Source organism: Rhinoderma darwinii, chromosome 11 (assembly GCF_050947455.1).
Source record: "Rhinoderma darwinii isolate aRhiDar2 chromosome 11, aRhiDar2.hap1, whole genome shotgun sequence".
Classification (NCBI taxonomy): Eukaryota; Metazoa; Chordata; class Amphibia; order Anura; family Rhinodermatidae; genus Rhinoderma; species Rhinoderma darwinii.
Genome location: NC_134697.1, coordinates 80,320,872 through 80,341,869, shown reverse-complemented (window position 1 = coordinate 80,341,869; position 20,998 = coordinate 80,320,872). Strand labels below are relative to the sequence as shown.

The window sequence follows — 20,998 nt, the reverse complement described above, 5'->3', positions numbered from 1 at the left end:
ATTTTATCCGGATCTCTGTATTTGCACTATTTTGAAGTTGTTCACGCATTGGAAGCGACATGTGATAAATAATTTTTTAAGATTGGTAAACAGGAACTATTAATAGTTAATAGGAACTATTTAAAACATTTTATATAAAAGAAGGAAAAGTAAAGGGGTCACTTCTTTGGTGTATAATTGAGCGAAGCATAAATAGAAATAGCCCAGTAGGGGCAGAATTAAATGTAAAGTGGGGGAAAGACTTGGGGAAGGATTACATAGTCACATGGAGGGAGGTGTTCAAAAGGGTTAAAGGGAATGTTTCGCTAGAAATTATTATATTTTTTTTTCAGTTAAACTGTTTGTATATAAATGATTAAACATTGTTCTAATTTTTTCACGAGTCAGGAAATATTATAAATTAGATTCTAATTTATAACATTTCCCTGTGCTGGTCACTAGAGGGAGCAATTCCCGAAATTGCAGCATTGGCATGTGGTAAAGCAACCACATTGCTTTATGCTGCAAAATTTGAGAAGACATACTCGCTCTGGTGTCCTCACACAATCCCCCCTCCCTTATCCTGGCTATTGCCAAGAGAAAGGAGGGGGGTTGAATGTACAAACCTCCTACACTGTGTGCCGCCATTTTTTGAGTGAATGCACAGTGTAGTAGGCTTACATACAGTGGTAATCACACAGTAAAACCCGAACATACACAGACTTAACTTACCTGCTCCTGCCGCTGCCGCCGCTCCTAGTGCTTGCTTCTAATCACATGTCCGGAAGTAGTAATCTTACTGTCCGGCCGCGGCTTCCGGTCCACAAGAAAATGGCGCCGGATGTCGCTCGGCTGAAGACCTTCCATTTGGACTGTGTGGGAGCGGCGCATGCGTCGTTCCCACACAGACGGCGTACACCATAGTGAATGGAACGGCTCCCGTTCGCATTCTCTATGGGGATGTATGTGCTGTATTCCATCTCTGTATGTGTCGTTAATCGACACATACAGAAATGAAAAAAAAAAAATGGCAGCCCCCATAGAGAAGAAAAAGTTAGAAAATAAAAAAAAGTAAAACACAAACGGACAAATAATTTTTTTTTAAATAAAACACTAAAAGCAAATTGATATTGTAAAAAAATTTTTCCGCGACACCCGTCCTTTAAAGGGAATGTGTCACTAAATTATTCACCTAGATTTTCCCAATTTATGTTTCCACACCACCTGCACTTAACTCCTAAACGTCTGTATAGCATGGGATTTAGAGACAATGATGCTTGTCCTAGGGGTAATATAGATCAGAAAAAAAAAAAAAATGTGGAGGAAAAACAGACAGATACTTATCCATCATGCAATACCATCAGGAAGGCGTCTGATTGGCCCTAAATTTTTTCTGCAGCAGGACAGCGACCCCAAACATGCAGCCAATGTCATTAAGAGCTATCTCCAGCCTAAAGAAGAGCAAGGAGCCCCGGAAGTGATGATCTGTTGTTAGTTCTCCAAGATGTTTAGAAAAACCTTCCTGCCAAGTTCCTTCAAAAACTGTGTGAATGTGCGCCTAGAAGAATAGATTCTGTTTTAACCCTTTCAGGACTGAGCCTTTTTTTTTTGCTTTTTCAATTTTGTTTTTCACTCCCGGCATTCCAGGAGCCGTGACTTTTTTTTATTTTTCTGTCAATAGCGGCGTGAGGGCCAAATAATGTACTGTGAAACTGTAAAAAAAAAATGTATTTGCGGGCTGAAATTGGAAAAAAACTGTGATTCCTCCATTGTTTTTTGGGTTTCATTTTTACGGCTTTCGCCGTGCGGTAAAAACGACATAACGTAAATTTAGTCTCAATACGATTACGGTTATACCAAATGATTACATTTTTTAACATTTTACTATTTTCACAACGAAAAAAAATTCAATTTTTTTATTTTGTTTCACCACATTCTGAGAGCCATAACTTTTTTTTATTTTTTCGCCGATTGAGTGGTGCGAGGGCTTATTTTTTTGTGGGACGAGCTGTAGTTTTTATTGGTATTCTGTTTTGGTCCGCACAACTTTTTGATCACTTCTTATTACGTTATTTTCTTTAGAGCTAAGGCAACCAAAAAACAGCGATTTTGGCGCTTTTTTTAAATTTATGCTTTACTGCGTTTACCATGCGAGTTAAATAATGGTATATTGTAATAGTTTGGACTTTTACGGACAAAGCGATACCAATTTTGTTTCTTTTTTTCTTTCTTTTTTTCACTACTTTAGGGAAAAAATTGGAAAAGGGTATCTTTTTAACTTTTAATTGAAAATATTTTTTTCACGAAACCTTTATTTAACTTTTTTTATTTTTTTTGCACATTTTATTAGTCCCTTAGGGACGTTCGATTGCTGGTACGATACACTTCAATACTAATGTGTTGCAGCGTATTGTTTTTTTCCACAGGCTTCTGTTAACGATTTTCTATCGTTATGTGTTTACAGCTCCCATACAGGCCTATATGTCACCATTGTAACAGACAACAAACATAGTCTGTGTAGTCTTATCCTGCAGTCATATTGTCATCTATCTGTTACCTACTTCTTGCTTACATACCAAATGTAGGTTAGTAAGATTTAGGCGATAGAAGACAGTCTGACTGCTAGATCAGACTAAGGCCTCATGCACACGACCGTATTTTTGTCCACCCGTAAATACTGGCGTAAATACGGGTCCTTGGACACACGTATTCGACCCGTTTTGCACCAGTATTTACGGACCCGTACCCATAAATATGGGTCCGGTGTCACCAGTATTCCACCCGTATTTACGGGCACGTATTCGCTGCAAAGTTACAGTGTCGTAATCGGCAGCCCTTCTCTCTATCAGTGCAGGATAGAGAGAAGGGACAGCCCTTTCCGTAATAAAAGTAAAAAAAATTCATACTTACCCGGCCGTTGTCTTGGTGACGCGTCCCTCTCATTACATCCAGTCTGACCTCCCTGGATGACGCGGCAGTCCATGTGACCGCTGCAGCCTGTGATTGACCTGTGATTGGCTGCAGCGGTCACATGGGATGAAACTTCATCCCAGGAAGCCGGACTGGAGGAAGAAGCAGGGAGTTCTGGGTAAGTATGAACGTCTTTTTTTTTTTTTTTTTTTTTTTACAGCTTTATCTACTGTATATTGTGATCGGAAGTCACTGTCCAGGGTGCTGAAACAGTTACTGACGATCGTTTAACTCTTTCAGCACCCTGGACAGTGACTATTTACTGACGTCGCCTAGCAACGCTCCCGTAATTACGGGTGCACACACGTAGTCACCCGTAATTACAGGAGCCCCATTGACTTCTATGGGCTGGCCGTACCGTAATTACGGCCTGAAATAGGTAATGTTCTCTCTTTTTCAACGGCACGGGCACCTCCCCGTAAGCATACGGGGAGGTACCCGTGGCCAATAGAAGTCTATGGGCCCGTAAAACAGGAGTTTTTACGGTCATGTGCATGGGGCCTCACACAGGGTTTGTTTTCTGTTTGTTGTCTGTTGCCAAGGAAACACATAGACCTGTATAGAAGCTGTAGACACAAAATTATAGGAACATTTTAATTAAGGAAATTGCAAAGTGTCGTCTTTTTTCGTGTTTGATGCTTTTGAACAATAAAAAAAAATGGTTATGAAGGTGAACATTGCCATTAAAGGACATGTTTTTTAGTTTTCAATATATTTTTTTAGATATTCTTTTTACGTTTTGGTGGTCTTTTTTTTTCTTTTTTTTTTCTCCCATGTAACTATTTGTTTATATTTAAAAAAAAAATATGAAACGTTGATTTTAAACCGGCTACTGAACTTCACAATAGGCTGACACTTCATCTCATCATCAAAGGGCAGGATTACAATGAAATTAACAGCTCTCTTGGGGAACCCACACAAGTAGCGGATTTGTTGTGGATTCTCCGCAGCCTTTCTCTAGCAAAATCCGACACGGGTTACGTGCTGCTGAGAATTTCACTCAGTGTACTTTGAAAAGGGTGAAATCTGCAGTTAACATCCAGAGCAAAGTAAGCATGCTGCAGATTTGAAAGGCCCCCCCCCCCCCGCACAAATTTCCTGTCCGGATTTGCGGGAGGAAAATCTGCAGTGGGAGACCGTAGCAGCCAAGGAACTGTTGCAGGTACGGAAATTAGAGCATTCTGCGGGTTTCACCCTTTTCAATGTAAAAGGGATGAAATCCACACATAACACATGCGGATTCTTCTGCGAAAAATCCGCAATGAGACCACCACATGTGTGGGTACCCACTAACCCGCAGCATGCCCTGATTTCTGTGCGGAGGCCCTAGTCTTATAGGAAAAACTGCCCTCGTTGCCAACAGCAAACAATTAAAGTTAAGCTTTCGTTATTTAGTCTCTGTTTACCATAGGAACAGAAAAACGAAAATAATGGAAGCGCCGGATCCTTTAAATGACACCAATGGCGCCCGACGGAACCAATTGACCTCTAATGGATTCCGTCGGGATTCCATTCCAATGTGATATTGAAGCTGACCATTATTTTTCTTTTTTTTAGATAGGTTTTAAACCAAATAAGTGCCTTTTTCCTTTCCTAATTATGTTGTGGTTGCACTTTTTTGTCCTATTTCTCCCGACATGCTTTTGTTCTGTAGTTTTGCTGCCAGATCCAGAAAATTAAAAAAAACAATATTCACTGTTTTTGATGGTCCGCTTTGAGCTTATTTTTTTGTATTATTAGGCTATGTTCACACAGGGTATTTTGCAGAGTTTTTTGACGCGGAAACCGCGTCGCAAAAACGGCCCGAGAACGCCTCCCATTGATTTCAATGGGAGGCGTCGGCGTCTTTTTCCCGCGAGCAGTAAAACTGACTCGCGGGAAAAAGAAACGACATGCCCTATCTTCGGGCGCTTCCGCCTCTGACCTCCCATTGACTTCAATGGGAGGCAGGAGAAAGCGTATTTCTCGCTGTTTTATGTCCGCAGCGCTCAATGGCCGCGGGCGAAAAACGGCGCGAAAATCGGCGTGCAGGGAGAGGAATATCTGCCTCAAAGTTCCAAACGGAATTTTGAGGCAGATATTCCTCCCCCAAAATACTCCGTGTGATCATAGCCTTAATGTAATTTAGAAAAACCTCTTTCTCACCAGTGTTTTTGTTTTGCTTACACAGTGAATTCATGGTAGAAGAACACGAGTTACAAAAAGAAAAAATCCAAGAGGATTATAATGACAAGTACTGGGATCAGCGGTACACTATTGTGCCGCAGCAGATTCCATCATTCCTGCAAAAGATCGCAGATAAGATTCTTAGCACAGGTAACAGGAGCACAGCATTTAAGCTGAATTTTACGTTTTCAACCCTTGTGTTCTTTTTAATTTTCTTAACCACTTCCTGACCAGAAGCTTTACCCATTGTTATGTTTTAGCGATGTGCCAGTTTAAAAGCAAGTTGTTTTTCTATGACTTTTCCAATCCACAAGTATTTGGTCTTGTTTTTCTCGGAACATATTGTGCTTCCATATTGTGTAGAAAAAAAATTATCGACATTTTTAACTTTTTTAAATATGAATGGAAAAATAGAAAAAAAATTGAATATGTGATTTTAGGTGATGTTTTTTGACATCTGGTGCAGTCACTGGATAAAGAAACCTGAATACATATTTGGCAACTTCTGCCGACTTCAGCGAAACCAAATATGTGTGTATTTCGTACACGCTGGGCTCAAGGCGAAGCTTGCAATCAATGGTGCTAACTGGCTTTTGGAGAGCAAATTTTCCAAAGCTGGTTTGCTGAAACCATTCGACCATTACAGATGTTGTGAAGTTCCAGAATACCGTTAAAGGAAGGTGTCGCATTTTTTTTTTTTTTAAATATATTATGGCTTTTAGGATGTCATTAAAATAAATTTTATTTGTGTTTTTGTGTTGCACTTTTTTCTTTCTTTTACTTCTCTATGGGGGCTGCCATTTTTTTTTTCATCTCTGTATGTGTCGATTAACGATACGGCACATACAGCCCCATAGAGAATGGGAACGGGAGCCGTTCCATTCACTATAGCGTACGCCGTCTGTGTGGGAACGGCGCAAAAGGAAGGTCTTCGGCAGAGCCACATCCGGCACCATTTTCATGTGGACCGAAAGCCGCGGCCGGACAGTAAGACGACTACTTCCGGTCGCGGCTTCCGGCCATATGGTTAGACGCAAGGACTAGGAGCGGTGGCGGCGGCAGGAGCAGGTAAGTTATGTTTGTGTATGTGATGTGTGTGTATGTTTGTATTATACTGTGTTATTACCACTGTATCTAATCCTCCTACACTGTGCATTCGCTCAAAAAATGGCGGCACACAGTGTAGGAGGTTTGAACATTCAACCCACCTCCTTTCTCCTGGCACTAGCCAGGATAAAGGAGGGGGGATTGTTTGAGGACGCTAGAGCGAGTGTGTCTTCTCAAATTTTGCAGCATAAAGCAATGTGGTTGCTTTACCACATGCCAATGCTGCAATTTTGGGAATTGCTCCCTCTAGTGACCAGCACAGGGAAATGTTATAAATTAGAATCGAATTTATAATATTTCCTGACTTGTGAATAAATTAAAAAAATTAAAACAATGTGTAATCATTTATACACTAACTGTTTAACTGGAAAAAAAAAAATATTCCCTTTAAAGGGGTTGTCTAGTCCCAAAACATTGTTTGCTTATCATGATAGGATAGGCCTTCATTATCTGATCGGTTGGGGTACGACTCCTGGCACCCCAGCTGATCAGCTATTTTGAAGGGGCCGCAGCGCTCATACGAGTGCCGCTTTCCGTTCATTCCTGGAAATGTTCACGCTGTGAATCGCCGACACACTTCTAGCGGCGGTTCACAGTATTACACAGCCTGCCATAGAGGGAGAAGATACAAATAATGAAAAAGTTTGTTATTCACTAACAAACTTTTCTGTGATCGGTGTGACAGGACCCGCTGTCACCGAAGCAGTCCGCCCTGCTGACCTGACAAATTCGGGTTTGAGCGCAAAATACGGTACATCTTTTGTATATACAGGATACAAACTGTAGAAGCTGTATCTAAATAAGTGAAAACATTTACATATCCTTTATGCAAATAATACATGATGGAGATTTCTCTGTGAAAAGCACTGATCATTTTACACTTTTATTCTTCCCAAGGTAAATACCTTAATGTAGTCAGAGAGTGTGGTCGTGACGTTACCTGTCCTGATGCTAAGGAGATAATTTACACACTTAAGGAACGTGCTTATGTTGAGCAGATTGAGAAGGCGTATAGCTATGCCAGCAAAGTACTTTTGGATTTTTTGATGGAAGAAAAGGAATTGGTCGCTCATCTTCGGTATGTGAACATTCGTAGTATGTCATTTACTATTAATATGTATTCACAGTTTTCAATTTTACAGCAATAACAGTTGTGTGTGTAAAATGCCAAAAGTTGAATCGATTATGGGTCCAAAAATGATTAGCAGTGCTCCTCCTTGTACATAGAGTACAGCGGGGTCGGTCACATGACGAAAAGTCGCATCGTCATCAAAGAAGGCTGTGCAACTTGACCTCCGGTCCACCGGCAGCGCTATAAAAATCGATGGGAATCTCAGAATCCGTGCGACGGGGACCGGAACGTATATTAGCGAGTGTACGCAGGGAGTACACTGCCAATAATATTTGGTCCTCGCATAACCCCTTTAAAGAAGTAGACCAGTCACACTGATTAAACCAGTCGTTCTTCAATATGCTCAATAAGTCTTGTCATCACAAATAATATATATATTATGCATTTATTTATGAGAGCACAGGCCATCACTGGGCTCCATCCTGAATTACAAAGTTTGATAAAAAAAGAAGATTTAGGCCAGGATCTTACACACGCAGTTGTGATGCACTGTTTGGCTTGGTTTGTTTAGCCAAACACAGGAGCGGACATAAAAGAAAGGAGACGCATAAGTTGCATATGTTTTTTTAAACCTTTCCTTCCTTTTGGAACTGCATGTGTAATCCTGGCTATATGCTGCAATCACAGATATATCGTTTTTTTTGGCGTTTTTTTATGCAGTTTTTTGTGCCAAAGCAGGAGTGCATCATATGTCCTAGGGGGAGCTACACTGGGGGAGTCACTTGTTGAGAAGGATCTGGGTGTACTTGTAAATCATAAACTAAATAACAGCATGCAATGTCAATCAGCTGCTTCAAAGGCCAGCAAGATATTGTCGTGTATAAAAAGAGGCATGGACTCGCCGGACAGGGATGTAATATTACCACTTTACAAAGCATTAGTGAGGCCTCATCTAGAATATGCAGTTCAGTTCTGGGCTCCAGTTCATAGAAAGGATGCCCTGGAGTTGGAAAAAATACAAAGAAGAGCAACGAAGCTAATAAGGGGCATGGAGAATCTAAGTTATGAGGAAAGATTAAAAGAATTAACCTTATTTAGCCTTGAAAAGAGACCACTAAGGGGGGACATGATTAACTTATATAAATATATTAATGGCACATACAAAAAATATGGTGAAATCCTGTTCCAGCTGCAGACGCTTTATTCTAGTATAGACAGTATATTAAGTCTATTGCTGTTAGCAGAGACCATTACATCTATATGAGTGATAACATTTCTGGGCTCATGGGTTGTTTTTAAAATATAGGCTACGTGCCTTTAATAAAGGTTTTTGTTTTCATTTTCGGAATTATGTGAATAGAACAATTCTATATCTTCTGTTAGTAGTGTGGAAAATAGGGTTAGTTGCCTAAAAGGCAAATTGTGTTTTGTTGTAACCTATTAAGAGGCGCAAGACTCGTAATAATTTAGGTGCATCTCTGGATGTGCATGCGCCAGAGAGTCACTTCATAGTTCATAGCTGCCGTAGATTTGCGCTATAATTTACTCCAGTTTCTGGCATAAATGATAGTAAGTTTGTCGGGCCGTGGTTGGTCCTGCCCCTTCCGCTAAGCTCCACCTACTTAAAGTCCCGTAAGCAACAGAGGCAGAACAAAAGTCATAATTTTTTACGCCGCAAAGTGCGACTTTTGTGCCACTTGTGACTTTTGTCCTCCAGAAAGTTAATAAATTCCCCCCCCCGCATACTTGAGATTGGTTTTGGCTTCAATCTGACCTTAAAGTAGCACAGAAAATATAACCAGGCGTTTGGAAGGAGATAAGGGTGTCCCTCTTTGCTCTTAAATCAATTGGGTTAAGAATGCTTTCTACGAAGCACTGACAATCGAAACACAGGAAAGCGCTAAAATACTCCTCCACCAAGTATAAGGAGAAGATCCACTATGGTCTTCTTTTCTATTCGCTGCAAGTTGATTTTTAACGTTATAGCGAGCACATCAACAAACCCATTTTAAGGTTGCTCAACAAGCAATGTGTTTTCTGCTTAAAGGGGTTTTTCCGGGATTTAAGATTGAACCCCACTGGTCAACAGAATGAAGGAGCTGCGACGATGACGTCATTGTTTACACAGGTCTGTATGGCTGGCTGCCCCTGGTGCTGCAGCTCTGTCCTATTCGAGGAATTGGGACTGAACTACAGTACTAGGCACAGCGCCGCACATAGCGGTGTAAACAATGAAGAGGTCGCTATGCTGCAGCACCTTTATTCTATTGATCAAGAAGTGTTCCGGGGGGGGTCAGACCCCACCAAACAAACATTAATGGCATATATTTAAATGGGTTGTCCGGGAGTTTAAAAAATAGGCTAACAGCAAGATATGTGATCAAATAAAAAATATCCATTACTCCTCTATTAAATCCCCTAACTGCTCCAGCTCTTACTCGTCATTGGCCCTGCCGTCCTTTTTTTTTTCTTCATTGCTTCCGCGATGATGTGCCATACATTTACGTCACCACTGCAGCCAATCTCTCTTTCATGTGTGGCACGAGACGGCTAAGACCAGTGATGAACTGCAGCGGTCGCGTGAATTTACGGCACATCCTCGCTGCAGAAAAGTAAACCAGGACCGACGGAGACCAATGAAGCGTTGGCACGGGAGCGGCAGGGAGATATAATAGGTGAGTAGTGGCTACTTTTATATTTTATCACACTTTCTGCTGTTAGCCTATTTATTTCTTTTTTTCACTCCTGGATGACCCCTAGAAGTCCCAGAAAATAATGTAATTTTTCCAGAGGGCACAATATGTTTTTACAATAAAAAAATGTTAATTGTTTTTATTATAGCTTATTTGCTTCCTAATTTCTTTTTCCATTCTTGCTATTAGGTCCATTAAGCATTATTTCCTCATGGATCAAGGAGATTTCTTTGTCCACTTTATGGACCTTACAGAGGAAGAACTAAAGAAGACGGTGGACGATATCATCCCAACCCGGCTGGAGGCTTTGTTAGAACTGGCTTTGCGGATGAGTACTGCCAATACAGATCCTTTCAAGGATGATCTAAAGGTACTGAGGACATTGGAAGCAAGCCGTGATTCAGTTTGATTTCTATATAGGACTTTACAAAAGAACCGTTGCCTTTGCTTACTAAACTAGAATTTTAAGGTGTTTCTATGGGTAATATTGTCAATGTTTATTATCCTCCTATTTGCATAGTACATTCTTTATAATTTGGAAATTTGCTTTTTTTTTCTTTAAGATTGAGCTTATGCCGCATGACCTCATCACTCAGCTTCTACGTGTTCTTGCCATTGAAACTCGCCAGGAAAAAACCTTAATTAATGCTGATCCAACTGAACTAGCACTGAGTGGACTGGAAGCGTTCTCCTTTAATTATATTGTCAAGTGGCCTCTTTCACTAATAATTAACAGGTAGGCCGGGCTGAATCTACACTACTCAGGGAAATGGTAACCTTTTGGTTGTTCACATCTGCGGCAGAGGTTCCATCAGAGATTCCGCTATTTTTGGCAGACAAATTGGCTCCGCATGTTGCGCTATTATATCAGGCAAAATGACGGAGACCCGAAGGAACCTATTAAAGTCAATGGGTTCCATCAGGCGCTATTGGTTTCCGAGCTTCCGGTATTCTCGTTGTTCTGCTCCTGTGACGGATCAATGGAACCCGGAACGCATCTGTTACGAGCCCTCATCTGTATTTGTTCAGCATTCATGTACCTCTAGTTTTACGGTTATATAGTTAGAGGGCAGCTCGGCCTATCATGGTGACTTAATTTGCACCCTAGTAATATTGGCGTCTTATTTTCTGCCGATCTTCTATATGAAAAATGGAAATGATTATATAATTTTGAACTGAAAAAAAAATGATCTCCCAATTACAGAAAGGCTCTTACACGTTACCAGATGCTTTTCCGTCACATGTTCTATTGCAAGCACGTGGAGAGACTACTCTGCAACGTGTGGATCAGCAACAAGGCCGCCAAACAGTTCTCATTGCATTCTGCCAAATGGTAAGTGCGGTTCACAAACGCAAATGACAAGAAGTATACGTTCTGTATAGCGCTCTTCCTCAGTGCAAACACCTTTAAGGTCAATGACTCTTCATACTGTGGAGTTAAAGTGGTTCTCTGGTTTCCATAGGTTACTTATGTATTTCACATAGTTCTCCATGGGTGTTTAGACGTACGTCCGTACATCTTTGGTCTCCAGCACCTGAAATTGATCACAACATTTTTGTTTATATGTTTTTATTTCTAGATTAAACACCATCGTTTCTGAAAATCGGAAAGACAATTTAACTGCTGTACACCAATTAGCAAGACACAGGGCTTTATTTAGCAACCAATGACGGCACAGTATAAATTTTTCCACCGAAGTTTGAGAAATGAAAGCTGCTCTGTGATTGGTTGCTATAGGCAGCAAGGCTAATTTTTCCCAAAGACGGTTCTGATAAATGAGCCCCAAAATCTACCAAAACTGTGCTTTTTGTATCCACTCCTGTGTTTGGCTCCAAAAACGGGCACAAAAACTTCATGTGTGATACCAGCCTTAGAAAGTTCCTGCATTCATTGCTTAGTAATGAATGAAAGAATAAGAAAGGGAGAGACACAGTGAGAGAGAGAGGTAGGCAGTACTATTTCTGCCTTAAGTAGTTTGTAGTCCAAAAGATGTACTGCGTCCCTAGCAAGGTGACAACCTAAAACCAAATCACAGAAATGGTGATCACCTTGTGTCATATGTGCCATTTCAATGCAATAAAACCTCAGCCATTATTGGTGTATATCTTTATTATAAAAAAAAAATGCAGAGAAGGCAACATATCGTTGTCTTCTCTGCATTTTTAAAAAAAATAATAATAATCTACCGTACATGTTGAAGGGTTTGATTATAATATATATAGAAAAAGACATTTTAAAAACTATCCAGAGATAACTGCTTCAGCTTCTAGTATAATTTTAGGTCCGTACTACACTATATAGCCAAAACTTTGCGGACGCCTGGCACACACCTATATAATCTTGTTAGAAGTCCTATTCCAAACCCATGGGCCTTAATATAGAGCTGGGCCCCTTTTGCAGCTATAACATCCTCGACTCCTCTGAGAATGGTTTCCGCTAGATTTAGGAGTGTGTCTGTAGGAATTTGTGCCTATTCAGCCAAATGAGGACTTGTGAGGTAAAGCGTGGATGTTGAAGAGAAGGTTGGGCTCGGAATTGACATTTCAATTCGTCCCAAAGCTGTTCGATGGGGTAGAAGTCAGGGCTCTGTGCAGGCCACTCGAATGCATGAACACAACACTCCTCAAACCATGTCTTTATGTACTTCGCTTTGTGCGCCTGGAACAGAAAAAGGGCCTTCCCCAACAAAGAAAGAAGCATACAATTGTCCAAAATGTCTTTGTATGCTGTAGCATTAATATTATCCTTCACTGGAAATAATGGCCAAGCCTTAACCTAAAAACAGCCCTAGAATATTATGCCGCCTTCACTAAACTTTGTGTTCCAGTAGGTGGCATTCTCCTGACTCGCCGCCAAGCCTGGATTTGTCCTTCAGACTTTCAGATAGTGAAACGTGATTAATCACTCCAGTGGTGGCGTGCTTTACACCAGTCTAGCCGCCGCTTGGCATTGAGCATGCTGATCTTCGGCTTGTGTGTAGCTGATTGACCATGGAAACCCATTTCATCAAGGTCCTGATGCGCATTTCTTGTACTGATGTTACTTCCAGAGGAACTCCCTAGTGAGTGATGCCACACAGATTAGGGGATTCTTACGCGCTTCAACGCTCTGTGGCTCTGCTCTTTGAGTTTGCATGGTCTACCGCTTTATGGCTACGCTGTTACTCGTAGACGTTTTTACTTCAGAATACGAGCCCTTACAATTGACTGGGGAAGGTCTTTGACGTTGCCACATATAAAGACCCCTAGCTCTTCAAGTATGACCCATACTATAAATGTTGCTCTATGGAGATTGCATGGCTGTCTGCTTCACCTTATGCACCTATTTGAACTGGATGCAATTAGGAGGGGTGTTCACATACTTTTGGCTATATAGTGTATGTTTGATGGTCTACAACTTTTGTCAGCGAATTGTAAGTATTTACCTTTTTATATATTATCTTTTAATGAATTTTGTTGTATCTTTTTTTATTTTTTATTTTTTTTAACCATCACGCCCTATATTTTCAGGTTTGCAGGAGCGTTTACTCTCCGTCAGAGGATGTTAAATTTTGTACAAAACATCCAGTATTACATGATGTTTGAAGTGATGGAACCAACATGGCACATCCTGGAGAAAAGCCTCAAATCCGTAAGTATTGTAGAAATTGTCTGCATTATTTTCGACAACAAATTTATAGCGTATAGTTCATCTTTAGCTCATTAAAGGGGTTTTCCCATCACAGACATTTATGACCTATCCACAGGAGAAGTCATAAATGTCAGATAGATGCGGGTCCCACCTCTGTGCCCGCACCTATCTCTAGAACGGGGACCCCAGTTCTACTGCTCTGTGTTGTGGCTGAATCGTGTGATTTCCGACCATGAATTACAGCCGAGCTAAGCTGTTTCCGTAAGTCCCATAGAATTGAATGGTAGTGACAGAAACGGCGTAGCTCGCATGCTACGCTGCTTTTTTAACGGTCATTCACTACTATGGGAGTTACAGAAACAGCTTAGCTCAGCAGTTTTGGTACGTTAACACGATCATTTACTTCTATATAGATTTTTATTTCGGCAGAAAAAAAGAAGTTCCACTGCCTTTTTCATTTATTCATTTATTTATTTATTTATTTTTACACCATATACTGATTATCATAAATAATGTTATACATTTATTGTACAGGTTGTTACGGTCGTGGCGATACCAAATATGTGTATACAAAATATAAGACCCCAAACATGAAATAATAAAATGTATTAATTGTAAAAATGTGCATATCTGTGTATTTTTTTTATTTTATTCAACATTACTTTTTTTATTATCCATTTTAGGTTTTTTTAATTCAATATCTTTAATTTAGATGTTTTAACTTTAGTGTACTGGTATATATCTCTATGCCAGTACATTGGCCTGTGTACTGATTGTACACTGGCAGTTGTAAGGGCATACCTCAGTATTGTGCATGCTGTTTTTAGTCAATATGCCCGAACAGGAAATATGGTCAGACAGCACTTTGGTCCTTACAGGATTCCCTGCTCAATTTCCCTCTGAATGCCACGGTCCGTTTTGATCGAGCCATTCAAGGGATTAATATCAGAGAGCAGAGGTTTCTAATATCTCCACCGTTAGAGCAGAGCTGTGGCTGTGTATTACAACCGTTGCCCTGCTCCTGATTGCGCCGGCACTCTTTGGATATGTTCAGACGGCCTGTTTTCAGCCATTTTTTGGGCCGTAAACTCCCCCCGAAAATCAGTTAAAAATACGAAGGCTTAACGCCTCCAAACATCTGTTCATTTCAATGGGAAAAACTGCATTTCGTTCCCACGGGGCGGTTTTTTACTCGCCGTTTGTAAAAACGGTGCGTAAAACAACGCCCCGTAAAAAACAAGTGCATGTCACTTCTTGAGCCCTTTTTGGAGACGTTTTTCATTTTCTCAATAGAAAAACAGCTCCAAAAACAGCTTAGTATCGAAATACATGAAATAACGGTATTGAACCGTTTGAGGGTGCACGGTATCGAAACAGTATCGAAGTTTCGATGCATCATGCATCCCTAGTCAGAAGTTTGTCAAACGTTTATTTACCCTTTAAGGTATGTTCACACGCTGTGTTTTCAGGCGTATTTCAGGGTGTAAATGCCTCTAAATACGCCTGAAAAAATAGCTGAACGCCTACAAACATTTGCCCATTCAATTCAATGGAAAAAACAGCGTTTCGTCCAAACGGGGCGTTTCTTTACTCCGCCATTTTAAAAAAACGCCCCTTAGACAGAAGCACGTCACTTCTTGAGCCGTTTTTGGAGCTGTTTTTCATTGTGTCAATAGAAAAACGGCCGTAAAAAGACGTATCAAAAAACGGCTGAAAATCAGAGGCTGTTTTCCTTTCAAAACCGCTCCATATTTTACAGCCGTGTGAACATCGCCTGACACTTCATGAGTCCATTATCATTTACACAGCTTGACAAATACCTGCTAGCAAGAGTCAGCTGCTCAGTACGAGTATTATCATCCTGTGTTGGCAACATTTTAGTTTACATATACAGTACCAGTCAAAAGTGTATTGTACAGGGGATCAAAAGAAAAGGCCTTCAAGTCCCCTAGTAAGTGTAAAAAAATAATGTTTTAGAAAAACAAATCAGTTTTACGTAATAAAAAAGTCGCCCTGCTTCCCTGATAAAGTACTTTATAATTGGAAAAAAATTGAAATAATGAAAAAAAGTATACAATAATAGGTATCGCCAGATTAGTAAGGGCCTGACCTATAACCATATCATATTATTTATCCTGCACGATGAACACCGTAAAAAAATAAAATAAAAAACAATGGCCGAATGGTCACCTTGTGTCCAAAAAAATGAAGAAAAAGTGATAAAAAAAGTTGCAAGTACCCCTAATTGGTACTAATAAAAACTACAGTTTGTCACGCAAAAAACAAGCCCTCCCAGCTCTCCGTCGACAAAAAAATTGAAGTTAGAACTCCGAATATGATGACCCGAAAACATCATTTTATTTAGAAAAAAGTGTTTTTATTGTGTAAAAGTAGTAAAGTATTTAAAAACCATAGAAATTTGGTATCGCTGTAATCGGATCGAACCGCAGAATAAAGTACATAAACCTGTTTAGAATGCACGGTGAACGCCGTAAAAAAAATGGATAGAAAACCGTGCCAGAATTACTGTTTTTTGATCTCCTCACCTCCCAAAAAATCGCATGAATCCCAAAATGATTCTAATAAAAACTACAGCTCGTTCCATGAAAATCAAGTCCTCGCGCAGCTCGTCAATGGAAAAATAAAAAGTTATGACTATGCCAGCAATGATGCAAAATGACACCCCAGACTAATTTATATGTCCAGCAGTTCTTCACGCAAAACACCACGTCCTCATTTGCTAAGCTCCACAAGTGGACCCCGTAGATGCAGCGGAGACCATGACATTTCAGAGTCTTGTGCTGCTTATGGGGCTAGTGAAATAGTCAAAGATTAGGATATTTGGTACAATACCACGGACACCCTTTATAAGTGCAACACCTGCCCCAAAGAAACTGGCCTGTGCATAAAGGTTTGGTTCGAACCGTACGTCAATATCCATGGACAATTCATTTTATTATTTATTTACCCCGTTATTATACCACATTATTATACGCTGATGTACTCTGCCCAGCTTACATATGCCCCCACATTATAAACTGAACTACCAGTAAACCCTAAACAAATCTACCACCAAGCAAATTCTCCTCTCCAAAAGCCAAATGACGGCCCTCCCGAGCCTGGCAGTGTGCCCAAACAGCAGTTTATGACCACATATGGGTTATTACTGTACCTTGGAGGACCCGCTTAACAACTTATCGGGTGTTTGTCTCCAGTGGCACAAGCTGGGCCCAACACATTGGGCACTGAAATAGCCCATCTGGGAAAAATAGCAATGTTCAATCTTCAATATCCATCGTGTACTAATTTCTGTAAAACGTAGGGTCAAAATGCTCACTACACCTCATGATAAATTCCGTAAAGGGTTTTAGTTTAAATGGGTCAATTCTCGGGGGTTTTCACTCTACAGGTACCTCAGCGCAATGCAAGATGGCGTCAAAAAACAATTTAGTAAAATCTTCACTCCAAGAAATAAATTGCGCCTTTTCTCTTCAGACCCTTGCTGTGTGTCCAAACAGCAGTTTACAACCACATATGGGGTATTTCCTTACTCATGAGAAATTGTGTAACAAATAGACCTATAGTAAATCTTTATTTACTCATTTGTGTGGTGCCATTATCCATTTTATAAGCCGTGGTTTTCAAATGTAGGAAAATACTAGTTTTTCTAAATTTTCCTATCGTAAACCTATCGACCAAAATTGACCACTAACCTATAGTACAATGTGTTACAAAAACAATCCCAGAATCACTTGGGTAAGTAAAACCATTCCAGAGTTATTACAACATAAAGAGACGCATGTTAGGCTTCGTTCACATCCACGTCAGAACTCCGTTTAAGGGTTCCGTTGGACCTTTCAGTCAGGGGAACCCATAAATGGAATCCAAGCTGAAACACAGGTTTCCGTTTGCATCACCATTGATTTCAATGGTGATGGATCCGATCCAAATGGTTTCCATTTGTCACCGTTGTGTAAGGGTTCCGTTGTTTTGATGGAAACAATAGCAAAACACTGGAACCCTTACGCAACGGTGGCAAACGCATCGATCCGTCACGATTAAAATAAATTGTGATGCAAACGGAAAACCTATGGTTTACGTTTGTTTCAGTTTGGATTCCATTCATGGGTTGCCCTGACGGAAAGGTTCGACAGAGCCCAAAAACGGAGTACCGACGCTGATGTGGACAAAGCCTAAGATTAGAAAAATGGGGCTCATCATGATGGCCAAAATACACTCTGTTCTGAAGGGGTTAAATGAAAGTTCACAATTGAATAAAAAAAAAAAACTATCAATCAGATCATTGCTTACTTTTTGTAGCTTTCTCTTGTAAAGTTTTATATATATATATATATATATATATATATATATATATATATATATAATAAGTTTTTTTTGTTTTTTTTTAAATGTATGTGAACAGTATTTTTCAACCTATCGTTCCCAACTGATTTGGCTGCGGCTTACTTCAACGCTGTGTAGCTTCTATGTATCTTGCATATATAGAAGCTGCAGCGCAAAAAGTAAATAACATTTTTTATGTCAATTTTACAAATATTTAAACCTGGAGAACTGACAGGTTCTTTTTAAAAACACTAAACACACTTTATTGAAAAAAAAAGCAACAAAGTCTTACAAAGCCTTTAACCGTTTCCCTTCAAACCTTGTATCTCATATGTCCTGAAAGGGAGGCACGTCAGTAGCCATGGATGTATCTGATTTAGCTCAGGCTAGATTGCAGCTATAGCTGCGATCTCTCACCCGAGTTAGAGCAGATTGAAGTGGGAGCTGCATATATCTGTCACCGTACAGGGATAGCAGGAGGATTTGTAATCCTCCTCCTGTCCCTTTATGACTGTAGGTTACTCCAGGATAAGGGGTAACAAGTTGTTCATGTTATCATCCCCTTACCAATCAGAGAGCAAACTTGCTCCCTGTCATATACAGTATTAGGGTTCTTTTTGTTCTGAAAAGGAGCGAAAAGATAAGCAGAGGGATAATAAGGCTAGTTACTGTTCAATAGCATCAAATAAATCGCACCAATCACTCGCGCACACACACACCTTAATGAAGTTTGTACATTTTACATAGCTGATAAGGTTGAAAAAGACAACGGTCCATCAAGTCCAACCTATAATCCTTACCCTGTTAATCCAGAGGAAGGCAAAACCCCAATGAGGTTGATGCCCATTTCCTCTTTAGGGGAAAAATTCCTCCCTGACTCAAAATATGGCAATCTGAATAAATCCCTGGATCAACGCCCATCTCCAGAATCTAGTACTCTTAACCTGTAATATTATATTTTTCAAGAAAGGCATCAAGGCCCTTCTTGAACTTGTTCAAAGAGTCAACCATCACAACATCCTGTGGCAGAGAGTTCCATAGTCTCACTGCTCTCACAGTAAAGAATCCCCACCTGTGATTGTGCTGAAACCTTTTTTTCCTCTAGATGTAGAGGATGCCCCCTTGTCCTTGTTACAGTTCTAGGTGTAAAAAGATCATTAGAAAGATCTCTGTAGTGTCCAATTATATATTTGCACATCGTAATTAGATCGCCCCTAAGCTGCCTTTTTTCTAAACTGAATAGCCCAAGATTGATACCCTTTCTTGGTACTGCAATATAGGGAAGCACGATGCATCGAAACTTCGATACTGTTTCGATACTGTGCATCCCCAAACAGTTCAATCCCGTTATTTCAAGTATAGCAACACGTGAATGTATGAGAGCGGGGCTGTGGCTGTATAATACATGTGTAATACAGCCATTGCCCCGCTCCTGAGTACTGACAAGTGCGCGGGGTCAGGATGATGTGATGCGGCCCGTGCTGCACTAATGAGCGGCGGCACAGAAGACAGAACATTGCGGGTGCGCTGCAAAACACCCCCATGTTATGTCTTCAGTGCCTGAACTGCCGCTCATTAGTACAGTGCCGGCCTCATCACTTCATGCTGACCGCGCGCACACTTAATGTCAGGAGCGGGGCAATGACTGTATTACACAGCCGCAGCCCCGCTCTATAACGGTGGAGATCAGAGAAACCTCTCATCTCCGCCGCTATTCTCCTGAATGCTGCAATCAAAGCTTACCGCAGCATTCAGAAGTAAATGAGAAGGGGGATGTCCCTTTGGATCGCATCACAGGGAATTCCTGTGACGCGATTGAGGGACATACCATATATGGGCAGACAGCACAGGGTCCATTGAAGGACCCCAGAGCTGTCTTACCATATTTCCTGTTAGGGCATACTTCGGCATGTCCTAACAACTGACTGTGTACTATCAGTATATAGATATATGCCTGTGTACTATCAGTATATAGATATATGCCAGTACATTAAAGTTTAAAAATAAAGTAAAAACATAAAGTAATATTAAATTTAAAAAAATACACGTACGCCTTTTTTTACAATAAACATTAAAACAAGTTTCAATACATAAAATATACACATATTCGGTATTGGCGCGGCCGTAATAACCTGCACAACAATTTTTTTGTGTCATTTACGATGTGTACGCTGTAAAAAATAAAATAAAAACTGCTTTCTATCACTTATTGTGGGGCATGAGGTGCGATGAATTTAACATCCATGCGTCTCACATTAATAGTTATTAACCCCATCCTGTACCTTACACATTAACCCATTATGACTGAGAAACATGATGGGGTTAATTACTATTAATCTGAGGTGCATGGAGGTTAAATTCATTACACCTCGCGCCTCATCAGAAAATGGAGGAACTTTTTTTTTTATTGTTGGCAAAGTATCGTTTTGGTATCGAAATCCTACACAAAGTATCTGTATCGAAGTCCAAATTCTGGTATCGTGACATCCCTACTGCAATACACCCATTCTCTTAACTACCTCGGTCACCCTTATTTTCACCTGTTCTAGTTCAGACATGTCCTTATACACAGGTGCCCAAAATTATGCACAATATTCCATGTATGGCCTGACAAGTGATTTGTATAGAGGCAAAATTATGTTCTTGTCATGAGCATCTATGCCTCCTTTTGATCCATCCCATGATTTTATTTGCCTTGGCAGCAGCTGCCTGGCACTGGTTGCTAAAGGTAAATGTATTGTCCACCAATATCCCCAAATCTTTTTCAGTAGTAGTTTTACCCAGTATTTTACCATTTAATACATAATTGTAAAATGTGTTTCCTCGGTTCAAGTGTATAACCTTACATATATCCACATGAAACTAAATTTGCCAACTGGGCGGTTTTTTACAGCGTTTTTTGTACAGCTGAACATGAATGAAGAGAAGTGTATGACGCTGATTGGTCAGCGTCATACACTTCTCTTTACAACGGCCACATGCTCAAAAGTTTGAAAAAAAACACCCAGTTGGACATTTAGAAAAAATTAGCATAAA

The 20,998-nt window shown here is 40.3% G+C and overlaps 1 protein-coding gene across 2 annotated transcripts in view; it reads left to right on the top strand.

The window, feature by feature from the left end:
* TUBGCP2 (tubulin gamma complex component 2) overlaps positions 1 to 20,998 on the top strand; it is a 98,492-nt gene that overhangs the window by 60,913 nt on the left and 16,581 nt on the right. For both annotated transcript variants that reach the window (XR_012851072.1, XM_075841819.1), the window contains exons 9-14: positions 5,120 to 5,265; positions 7,120 to 7,300; positions 10,177 to 10,357; positions 10,551 to 10,723; positions 11,192 to 11,320; positions 13,498 to 13,618. Coding sequence is in view for 1 of the 2 variants with exons in the window: in XM_075841819.1 (XP_075697934.1) it covers positions 5,120 to 5,265; positions 7,120 to 7,300; positions 10,177 to 10,357; positions 10,551 to 10,723; positions 11,192 to 11,320; positions 13,498 to 13,618 (931 nt within the window). In the remaining variant the exon portion in view is untranslated. The remainder of the gene's footprint in view (positions 1 to 5,119; positions 5,266 to 7,119; positions 7,301 to 10,176; positions 10,358 to 10,550; positions 10,724 to 11,191; positions 11,321 to 13,497; positions 13,619 to 20,998) is intronic.